The 12,263-nt window shown below is 41.5% G+C and overlaps 1 protein-coding gene across 1 annotated transcript; it reads right to left on the reverse strand.

Annotated features, from left to right (window-relative positions):
• Positions 1-4,693: 4,693 nt before the first annotated feature.
• On the reverse strand, positions 4,694-11,902 carry GKN2 (gastrokine 2). The gene is made up of 6 exons (XM_090280279.1): positions 11,822-11,902; positions 9,725-9,778; positions 9,154-9,291; positions 7,246-7,356; positions 6,452-6,608; positions 4,694-4,828 (listed from the first exon to the last, which is right to left on the reverse strand). Exons 1-6 carry the CDS (start codon positions 11,831-11,833, stop codon positions 4,746-4,748), a joined length of 555 nt encoding a protein of 184 aa, XP_090136405.1. The 5' UTR covers positions 11,834-11,902; the 3' UTR covers positions 4,694-4,745.
• Between the last annotated feature and the right edge of the window lie 361 nt (positions 11,903-12,263).

The following is a 12,263-nucleotide window of genomic DNA, read 5'->3' on the forward strand; positions in this document are numbered from 1 at the left end:
GGTGCAGCAGCGGCTCCAGCCCGGGGGGTCCAGCAACTCCCCTTGAGAGTGTGGGCGAGCCTTTTGCCCTTTTCCACTCCACTCCCACACTCCCTTCCCTGCTCATGCTATCTGAAATCCGCACTCACTCACTTGTCTCCATATTTATACTCCAAGCGATGGGAGCAAGCAGACAGCACTGCTACCTACTCTGCCGCCATCTTTGGACTCCTCTGGAGCACTCTAAATAGAGTGGCACTGGGATGGGGATGGGGATGGAGGAGGGAGTGCTGAAGAGTGCCTTTGCATGGAGTGGGAGAACTCTGGGTGATCTCAGCACCAGTTTGGAGGAGACAGAGCTGAGTGCCAGCTCTGCAAAGTCATGCTGTGGTGTGACTACCTACAGTCATGAGTAGAGAGGCAATTGCAGGGGAAGGTATGGTTGGGTAGGCCAGAAGCTTAGAACTTATGAATTTAATTACATGTGGCTTGTTGAGGTTAAGGAAGGTAGAAATCATGTGGCAGGCCAAGGCTTGGTCAACTGGAGGCCCTGATAAGAACACAAAGCAGGGCCTAGCCCCAAGGCTTGGCCCAGTGAGTCTCCAGAGATAAGTCACCATGGCTGTCAGTCCACCTGACCTTGTGTACACCTTGTTCCTGAGAGTCAGCCTCCAACTTCATCCCAGCTCCAGGAACCTCTCCGTGTCTTATCCCATGTGCCTAAGTCACTATTATAATTGCTTGGATCTCTGCTCCTGAGCCCTCTGCAATGGTGTGAGGACTGTGGCCTACTGACGGCTCTTGGGCCAATTTGCCCTCATTCCCAACCCAGATGTCTGAGCTTAAGCTTCTCCTGAATTTCCCATTACCTTCAGGCTCCACCTGCCTACTGTAACATATCTGTTATTTCTGGAAGGTTTCACCCATCGTATTTGTCTCCATATGTTACTATCTTTGCAGATTCTGAGCTAGCTAGACTGGACTTCTCCCAGAAACTCAGGGTTCAAGGCCTGCTGCCCTCCTGGGCAGCATCACTCTAGGCTGTCATTACCTGGGCTATAGTAGCTCTGTCCTGAGAAAGAGCAAGCACAGTCCTCTGGACTTTATAGGGCTTATCAAGATAGATTTTGGTCCTTAGATTACAAGTTCAATGATTTTATTAAGAATCTTCCATATATGCACTAGGATTTAGGTCTTTTAGGAGTTGGAATTGGGAGGGCAAAATTCAAAAATTCCATAGATTGGGTGGCTTATGAACAACAAACATTTATTTCTCATAGCTTTGGAGGCTGGAAAGTCCAGATCAAGGTACTAGCAGGGTCTGTGTCTGGTGCGAGCTCTCTGTCTGGTTCATAGATGGGCATCTTCTCACTATGTCCTTCTCATTATGTTCATTTTCATGGTGGAAGTTACAAGAGAACTCTCTGGGGACTTTGAAGGGAGACACAAACATTGAGTCTATAGAACCACACTACTGATGACCATTGTTAATGTTTACCTAATCCAGCACTCAGTAAAGCTTACATATTTGAATATCAATCCAGTGCCCCTGATCCTGACCCAAACACATTCCATGTTTCTCAAGGCTACCAGCCTTCTTGTTTAAAATATGATCACACTAAGATTAATAACAGACTGTGCCCTCCATCTGTGGTTGAAGAATTCAAGCTTCTTGCAAAGTCCATTGGACTAATTTTTAAGTTTCCCTGAGAGTGTCTAAGAGGTGGCTAAGAATTTAACCATTGATATTCCAAGAAGGACATTTTTTTCTTTTCTTTTTTTCTCCTTCTGGGGCAGCTGCTGTCATTGACCTCTGCCAACATCACCAGTGCTACCTCTTTGAACAGGAAGAAGAAGACTAGGAACCTAGAGCTGAGCCATCTCACTGCCTGCTGCCCCTCAGATGCTGCCATCATGGTCACTGATTGGGGAGCCTCAGGGGCTCATAGGAGCACAGGCTTCCAGACTCGATGCAGAGATAGGGAGTGTATGTCGCCTCACACTTTGGTGTCAGCCATTCACATTGCAGCCACGCATGCCCTAGCTTCTTAGAGAAACTATGGTGAAAAAGGGCTTTTCTCTTTTGTACCTTCTGTTCTATTTATAGTCACCACCCGCCACCCCAAGGCCTTGAGCATGAGAGCACTGGGGCCTGAACTGGGCAGTGCTCTTCCCAGGCAGGATTTAGTGCTAGGTTATGTCAGTGTCTCAGATCTCCTTAGGTTTGTTCTTATCCTCTATCAAACATGCACTGAGAGATCACCAGAAGTCCTTTGTCATGTCTAAATCCCAGCTGGGAACCACACAAAATGATCCCTCCAAGAAATCTCTGAGATTCCTACAAGACTTCCTTTCCACCCTTGCTCAAGAGGCCCTTCTCTGGGAGAGGAGATCCTAGACAGAAGTCAAGTTCCCTGGCCTCCTAGCTCAGAAAATGACATTCCATTGACAGACTCCCCTTCAGGGAGAAAATCTTGCTCCCATCTCTAGTCCCTTCCACCTCAGATGTTAGCCCTCGTAGCTCTCCCCATCACTCCTGCTCTCTGCAGCCTCAGGACGAACCAACGGTCCCCAATCCTCAATTCTGTGGGCATTGGTGAGCTGCATCACCAGCCCAGGCCAGTGGCTGCCCATGGTTTATTATTCAGCTCCCTGTGCACTGCTATCCTAAGATTCCCAAAGGATCAGGACCGTGGCTCTTTGTTCTGCCTGGAATGCCTGCTGTCTGCCTGGGGTGCAGAAACCATCCCCACAGTTTAATGTTTATCTTGGCAATTTTTTCTATAGGGCCTTGTTATTGGCCTGCATCAGTTTTGGTGATGCTTTTACCCAAGCTGTCCCCACAGCCCTGCCCCTCACCCAGGCCATCCCCACAGCCCTATCCCTCGCCAAGGCTGCCCCTATAGTCCTGACCCTTACACAGGCTGTCCCCCACCCCAGCCATCCTCTTTGAGCAGATGTGTCACTGTCTGTGAGCCTACATCCCCCACAGCACTGGGTCCTCTGGCCCATCTCCAGACACTGCAGCTGGAGTATGAGCCCCTCAGGTGCTGTGGAGTACCAACAGCAATGGTCAACTTGTGTTTCCTGAGACTACCGCATGTGCCTGGCCCTTTCCACCTGCTGCTCCTAACAGGTATTCAGTATGACACCAGCACTGAGCAGGGTTAACTGACTTAAAGAAAGATGAAAGTAGAACTCAAAGTTTTGTTTTAAAAATGAGACTATCATTATAAAAATTAATGGGGCTAACACATCTCTGAGCATTAGATTCAAAAGGAAGTTGCCAATCATAACACCTCTTCTTCCCACCCCCTGCCCCCATCCCCACCAGTCTTGGCCACAGGAGTAAGAATGTGCCCCCAAGTGATTCTATTAGGGTTCTTTCCCATAAATTTTTAAATTTGAAATTCAAACAAGAGGAGAATCTTTCTCTCTGAGGATGATGCTGGGGAGATGGGGACCTGAAGGCTGACAGCTGTTTTAGATTCTGCCCTCATGGAGAAAGCCAGTGTGAGATACCGAGGCTGACATGGAGAGAGAAAAAGAGTTGAGACAGAGGGAAAAAGAGTCTGGCCACCTTAAAATACCTAGTTCTAGCCACCCAAGACCAGAATACCCTCCTTCTATGGTAAACTGAGACAATAAATTCCACCCCAAATCAGACTTGGGTTCCATCACTTGCAAACACCCAGGTTCCTGCTAGTACATGCTACCATTCACTTGCTGTTTATTATACATGTTTTTACTGTTATTACAAATGTTTTTTATATAAATGTGTTCCTTCCCCAACAAGAAAATAACTTTCTTGACTATGGCCATTTTACCTTGGGACTGTTCCTCTAGCAAACCTATCCCAGTGCCGAGCCATGGTAAATGCTTTAAATATATTCAGTAATGGTTTTTAAGCAGTATGGTGTTAGGAATAGGAGCAGTTGATGACAGATAGAAGCTTGTTAAAGTACTTCTTTTTTTTTTTTCTGAACTTGTACCCAACTAATCAGTCAACATAGAACTAGCTATACAGTCTGGAAATCTGTCCATGTTATGCAATTTCTTTGAAATGATGGAAATTGTTTTCCTTCTATATATGAGTTTGGCAATCCACTTAAGTTCTCATTTCTGCTAATATTTTCAGTAAGGTTCATCTTCTCCTGGGTGATGGGTGTTCCAACCTCCTTCTCTCCTCATTCTGTGACAAAGCATATTATGATATACTTATTAAGGTTGAGTCTACTGCTTTGATAAGCTAAAAGTCATGTAAATGGCCATCAAAACTGGACACTTTGTCAGAGGGGATAGTTTCCTTCATCTGAGCAGTCAAGTTGTTTTCTAAGGGTACCCAAATCCACGCCCCTCACTAGGCAGAGGCCAGCGTCACCTGAGACCCTGCTCCACCCTGGCTGCCCCAGTGTGTTGGGCAGACCAGTGAGCAGTCGGTCAATGAGAAGCTGCAAAGATGGAGACTTGTATCCACTGATCAACCTGCATGTGACCCAACCATATTATCTGGAAATTCTCATACTTTATGTACTTCAGTTGAAATCCTGGCAATTTCTTTCCTTCTCTACATTGGCATAAACATTGGTTGACATCCCTTTGCTTTTTACAGAAAAGCAAACACTCAGGTATCTGTAAATGTAGTATTTATATTTTACTACTGAATCACAAAATTAGTTGGGGCATTGGGAAAGAATTTAATTTGGCTGCTGAATAGAAACCAAAGGATGTATTTCTTTGAAAAGATGCAACCAGTGGGCTGATGCTTAAACATGAACGTCTGCGCAGATGGAAATCCCAAAGATGCCCAGGAGCCCAGCCTTTGCACAGCCTTTAGCACCAATGTCATCTGAAAAGGGGGAACATTTTTAAAGAAAGAGCATTAAGAAATACATTATTAGAATACAGAAAACCAATGCCTTTTGTAAATGTCTTGAATAGAGGTTGTACGTGTAATTTCATGTTACCCAAGATTTTAGCTATACTTATATTGCAAACAAAATAATGTACTAACTTAAATAGACTGACAACTCCATGAAGTGCTGTCTAGCTCAATCCAATTGATGTTATGCATTAATGCCGTGCCTATGTGTCTTTACTTATAAATACTAATGACCTTACAAAAAGAAAAATGTCCTAATTAACATTTTTTCTGGGCAGTGCAAATGTATTGAATGCTGATTGTTTCTTCTTTATCTACCTTCCACTGCTCTGGGAAATTTTTGTCGTTATTGCATTCGACATCTGTGGCCCAGGCCTCTCTTCTGTGTTTAGAAATTTTGTGTAAAAATACCAGTAATGATTGCAGTGACACATGTTACCTGCATAAATCAAGGCTTTTCTTCCCTGTCTGTCAGTGCACTTTGCCTGCTTTTTCTTGGACCAACTTGACCCTAGATTCTGAGACTATTATTTTTTTGAGAAATAACTGACCAATATATCTGTATATATTTTAAGTGTACAACATGATGATTTGATGTACATATGCACTGTAGAATGATCACCAAGATCAAGACAACACAGCCATCATGTCACATAGTTAACTATGTTTTACATGTGTGGTCAGAATGCTTAAGATTATTCTCAGCAACTTCTAAATATACAATACCAAGTTATTAACTATAGTCACCATGTAAACCACGTATAGTTCATTAGAGAATCCAATAGGTTTTCCTTCATACCCAGGAATCTATTTTTATTACATCCTCTGTGTTATTGGGTCAGCTTTTCCACCAGACTATGTTCCTTGGGGACGGAGTTTTCTTCATTTCTGTATCTCTTCTGATATTTAGCACAAACTCCACACATGGTTGGGATTTAACTCCCAAAATAAGCCACATTGAGTCATGTTTTATATTTGTCTGTCGTCGTCGGCAGCCGTCCGTCTCGAGAGACGATGGTGTAGCTTCTTAAGAGTCTATCTGCACCGCCGAGAATGGCTGTGCAGTCCGACTCGGGAGTGACATCGTATCTGTCTCCTCCCGTGTTGAATCGACATCTTGCGATGACGCTGAAGCTACAGAGCCTGGGCAGGGTGATATGGAAGGTCTGCTGTTGCCCATGCAGCAGACCCCCCCTCTCTTCGCAGCTGAAGGGTCCAAGGGAAAGACGGAGTCAATACAGCTTGGCTTCAGGTGCGCCGCAGGAGTTGCCGGTGTTGACTACAACGTCAAACCGCCTTAGGGACTCCGGCTCCAGATTTTCTGTCAGGGTTTACTCCCTTAGCCTTTCCCCTGAAGAGGTATGCCGCAAGGCAGCGGAGGTTTTTTGGAGTCAGAGTTTTCCTTCTCTGATGTACCCTGACTGGAAGATCGAACCAGCGACACTTAGCTCGCAGGCCGACGCTCAATCCACTGAGCTAAACCAGCCAGGGCCAATATTTGTCTGTATATCACACAATACCTAGCAAAGTGTCAGGCACATTAGAGCTTTCAGAAAATATTTGGTGAAGGAATGATTTATTGGTACTCACGTGTCTTTTCAACCACTTCCCCCTTATACAAGGGGATATGTTTGCAGAGCTGCTCAATGGGTGACCCAAACAAAAACCATTTCACATCTGTCATCAGAGACTGCAGAGGGTTGTACTTGACCCAGGTGTATTTGTTGGAGAACATGGTGTTCAGAGCCTAAATAGGTGTAATAGAGTGGAATTGGGTAAACATATGTTGACATAATCTGGTGTATCTCATTCTAACTTGTGACATTTTTCTCTTTCAGATAATTAATTAGAAGGTGGTAAGGGATCTCTAGATATTACCTCTTTCTAACCATTTGGTCTTCAGAGAAGCCTCATTATTAGAAATATTATTTTGCTGGGGGTGACAATGACACCTGAAGAGGATGATTCCTGTGCCAAAGGTCACACAAATGGGAAGCTAACAGAGGGAGAATTAAACCCCAGATTTCAAGCATCATGTAGTGTTTGTTTATTCTCACTATACTATATTGTTTCTTTGCACCTTGAATCATTAGATATTGTAAGTCCACTTCTTTTTTTTACAATCCACTATTTCTTAGAACCCTTCTCTGAGAAAAGAAGCTGTGCATTCCTTTTTACAGAAACACTGGAATTTATTATAAGTTCTTAAATTTGAGGTTGTAGGATGGAAATCAAGCTAAGAGATATACTCCATCAGTAAAAACAGTAAATGTGAAAACACTCTAATAAGTGGAGGGTAATAAGGAATAATATTATGATCGTTTACCCTCTTCTTTTCTCTATAGATACCAGTATTCCCTGGTTCAAAAACAGGGAGTATTTACCTGCCTCTCGTAGATGTACCGTTTGAGTTGGTCCAGGGCAGGGATAGCTTCATGGTTCATCTTCAGGATGTAGCAGGCTCTTCGGGAGAGCATCCTGGATGCAATGTAGCCCTGAGGCAACAAGAGCACCGTTACTGCCTCTCCCAATTCTATGAGTTCTGAACTGGCTGGGAATGATGTCTGAACCTTGAGAAAGACTTGAGCATGCACAGTGAGCACATATAACTCCTTTTCAATCTGCGATCAACCATTTGACTTCTCCGATGTAGTATTTTTACTTTTTCTCTTGTCATCTCTATCTTTGAAATTGTGAAACCCAGGATTTATGCCCCACTTTTCATGTTATGGAACTAGGGTCTGCAGTTTGTGATTTGAAAGACTGAGAAGCAGAGCTTTCTGTCTCTTTCTACTTATTTTGTCCAGCCTCTACCTGAATTTGGAGTACATACAATATTCTTTAGAACTGTACTTTCCAATATGTTAGTTATTAGCCACATATAGCTTTTAATATTTAAATTCAAAATCGGTATGATTTAAAATGTACTTCCTCAGTCACATTTTTCAAGGGATCAATGGCCACAAGTGTCTAGCTGCTTTCCTATTGGAAAATGCACATATAGAACATTTCCAACATTGCAGAAAGTTCCACTGGACATTGCTGCTTTTGAAACTCTCCTCATCATACCTACACCTACCCTCTCCCCCCACACACACATACATGCTTCATATATTTTTCCCTTCTCTACTATCTTCTCTCCATCTTTTCTCTACCTCTAATGCAAGCTGGCTGGATGGGTTGGAGAAAGTTGGAATTGAAAGAGCGATAGAAGGTGAGGACCATGGAGCCGAAAGGAACCTAAGGCCATCTAATCCGCAGCTAGAGTGGACCTCTTCAGAGTTCCAAATAATTATACATCCTGTAAGACTGTATGGAACATAAACCCTTCTACTTCCTATTTTTCAAGCCTCAAAAATTGCCACTTCCTAAAATTCAAAAATAGATGGAAGCCAAGTGTGATGGCAGTGGAAGAGGCTTAAACCAAATCCTCACTACTCTATTTTTTTAAAAACCACTTTTAGGATTTCGTTGGCATTTGCTTAAAAACAACTTCAATACAACTTCCTTTTAAACTGTATTTTTCAAAGACCCTACACTGTCAAATGTGTCCAGGAACACTCAATACCAATGGGGAGGAAGCGTGTGAGGATGTTTCTCAAGAAAAGAAGGAGAAAAGTATGTTCAGATGAATGACAACTCACCTCTATTCACCGAGCACAGCTAAAAGCAAACTCATAAACAGAAAACAAACAAAGGAAGACACGGATAAAGGACAGAATAAGTTTTCTGAGCAGGTTTCTGAGACTTACGGTTAATAACAACAACTAAAACTTGGAAATCGTTTGGCATTTTTAATTAACATACTTGCCTTCTTGCAGAAGAAGCATGATTTATTGTGTAGCCTATACACATAGTTAAATGTGTATAGTTGTTTTGGATTTCTGGCAATTGGCAACTGTTTCATGATTGTTCTTTTGCTGCATAATATTTTGTATTAGAAGCCCTAATTTATTTATTTATTTATTTGACAAATATTTTCGAGAGTCTGTGTGCTAGGAGCCCCTTTGGAATTTGGTCACTCTTTTTGAGCCTGTAGCAAGACAATATCATCACACTTCTGATTTCCACCTGAAAAGGTCAAATAAACATGTGTTCCTGTCATGTTTTTTTCTTAGAAATTATTTTGGTTGTTAATTAATAGATTGATTATTTAAAAGGAAAAGCAGAAGTAAGAAAATTCTGATGGAATTGCAGAATAGATTTTAGAATTCAAACATGTCCGAAATGCCTGCACCTGTGCCCTTCAGAAACCCAGACTTGAAGAATATAAAAATCTCCTTGCTGCTTACATGTTTATAGTCAAAAACCGTGGTAGAGGAGCACGATCCTGCATGGATGTTAATGATGGCAGCATTTTTTTCATTGTCAATTGTCACTGTCTCCTGAATATTGCCACCATTGTTGTTTGGGCTGATGATGTTATAAACCTAGATTGACAACAAAGACATAATGTTTTTTCCATAAATCCAATGCATTTGAAAGGTTCCCTCCCAGCAATATAAAGCCTTCCACCTTCTATGAATGAGAAATCGAAGCCTAAAACCTCTCCATTGGGATCTCAGACCAAAAACACATGTTAAAATAAAAATGCAAAAGTCTTCCTCATAGTTGGCAATGTATTATACAGGGGAAGCAATGACTTCACAGGAGAAATGAGACTGACAACATTTTAAAGCAATTCTTTACATTTTTAAAGGTATTGCAGTTTGAAAGAAATCATCAATCTTGTTGTTTCCATTATTGTTTTTTTCTTGGATTCTATCCCAAATAATGTGAACTCTCTACTGTCTAATTATCTTATATCTTCCTTTTCCTCTCCCAACTTCTCCAAACTATGAAGTCCATAATGAATCAACTCACCTCAAATCCATAAGATTGTGTTCCAAAGATGGTCAACAGCACCAGAAATAACACCTGAAAAACAGACCAGTCACTTCCATTTCCTATACAGTAGTCACTGAAGATAGAAGCATGAGAGGACACTGTGTAGGACAAGCATAAATATCTCAGAAAATGTACACCTAGAGACACTGGTGTGTGGTCATGGATGGTCATCAGTCCATTTCCAAAGTATAAAAAACACACATTCACTCATTTGACAGGTATTTATTGAGTTCATGCTATTGCCAGACACCATCCCCAGCCCTTTCCAACACATAAAACTTTTATGTAGCATTTGTTCTTATGCCAGTGAGAACCTGGGGCAGGTAAGCAGTGAGAAATGACTGATTTTGCTATGGGAATACTCTGGTGTGATTCATTTTGGCTTTGGGTTGCAAGAGGTCAATTTGTGTCCTCTGATTAAAAAAAAAAAAAGGGGGAAGGGGTATGGCTAAACAGAGTAAAAGTGGATTGATGGGTGAGAAGTACAATGGATTCCTAAGAGAAACTATGATAATAAGATGCTTGGGGACATGATTAACTTTTGAGGCTGACATCAAGGAAATCCTCCTATTCTCCTACAACCCATGCCTTAGTGTTACCATCAGACAAATGTTGGGCCAGCAGGCCAGGAAACTGACACTGAGACAGTTCTGACATTTTGTTGTAGTTGTGTAAAAGTCAAATGCGATATTCTGATCCTGGCTTTGTACAATCTCTTCTGACATCACAGTGTACTGTATATTATTACAAACTGTGGCTGAAAAGAAATTGGGACAACTGTAACAACACAATCAATAAAGCATATTTAAAAAAAAAAACTGCAGCTGGAGGGGGTCTGCAAGAAGGCAGGTATTTTTGAGAACTGTCAGTAGGACTTTTCTACTCCCCTTTTTATATTGCCAATAACATCTCTCTCCTGATGACTGGGAGTGAAGTGTCTAACAAAGCCTGTATGCATATATCCCACCTGCCTACTTGCATAAGGTCACATCTTTGACTCCAGACTAGTTCCAGGAACCTCTGACACTCCTATGTATTCTATTAATGGATCTAATACAGGGACATGAACAGGTAGACGGAGGACTGATCACCTTAGTGATATGATTAGAGAGAGCTCAGGAAGTAGCCCTTGCCTCCAAATAACCACCCTCCCAACTCTGTGAATAATATACCACAGTTAAAGGTTTGTGCTTCAGGTTAGTTTTGTGCTTGGAAAATCAAGACTCCTGGAAGAGAAAACTCCTTAAACTGACAGTCTTCAGCACCTTCTGGGGAGGTACTTATCATTCTGCTTTCTCCCTCAGCTTCTAAATGAGAGTAAGGGATAGAGACTGGGTGAAGGAGTCCCGATATAGATCAGAACATAGTCTACTGCCTGTGGAGCACTGCATTGAGGAGTTATGGAAGAGAGTGGGGTCGGGACTGGGATCAGTTAGAAAATAGAAGTGGTCATGACAGAGATGCTTTGTCATGATTTCTCCTGTAAGTGGGACCTATGATGGGTAAATTTCAAGTCTAAATTCCAAATTCACTGGCTTGGGAAAATCACTTCTTCCATGCCTCAGTCTTCTCATCTGTAAAATGGGGTAATACTAGTCAGCTCCTAGAGTTATTGAAATGAATTGATGAAATTTATTTATGCAAAATGCTTAGCATAAGGCCTAGTATACACTTGGGAAATGACTGCTGCTATTATTACTATTGTTAAAATTACTGGTATTATTTTTAAGTTACCAGTTCTCTTTTAGATGGTAAATACAGTTATCCTAAAATGCCTACCTTCCCTCTAAAGCTCATAATAAGAATTATTATTACATATCCTCCAATTAAAATTCTCTAGATATTTCCAAAATTTTTTCTCTGTTTTTTTAGTAAAGATCTCAAAAACTAGACAGTAGAGAAATAAATATTCAACTTAATATTCAACACTATGTCTGACAAAGACATTATTAATTCAATCATAGAAGCTTAGAAGCATGCAGTGTTTGTCTAAGAACCCTGAAATCCAAGGCATGTTGGATTCTCTACAGGTAGCCACTACAAGAATATAAAGAAGCATAAGCAAATACTCACAAGGATTTTCATTTTGTCTGATGGGAAGAAGGTGCCGGAGCAAGTAAGGTTGCCTGGAGCAGCTTCTACCCTTTATATTGGCTTTAAGGTGTGGAAATCTCTTTCCAAACCGATCACTTTGGAAAAAGCTGTGTCATATCTGACCCACCTCAGCAAACTCCTTTATCGGGATTGAGACCCAACCCCATAACCTGATATCAATGAAGTTCATTAGTCAGTAATGAAAATTTACCACTTGGTCACTCTGTAAATATTCGCTGCTTATCTGCTCTATGTTGCACTGAGAGTTCAATTTCCACCCTTTAAAAACATTGCAAGATGCTTGTTTTACACAAACATCTCATAGACATATAAGGGCTTTTTTTTTTTTAACCAATCAGAACTTTTTTTTTTTAGGTATATTTTATTGATTATACTATTACTAATATTTCCCCCTGATGGT

The sequence above is a fragment of the Furipterus horrens genome, unplaced genomic scaffold (assembly GCF_987537825.1).
Source record: "Furipterus horrens unplaced genomic scaffold, mFurHor1.1.pri manual_scaffold_6, whole genome shotgun sequence".
Taxonomy (NCBI): domain Eukaryota; kingdom Metazoa; phylum Chordata; class Mammalia; order Chiroptera; family Furipteridae; genus Furipterus; species Furipterus horrens.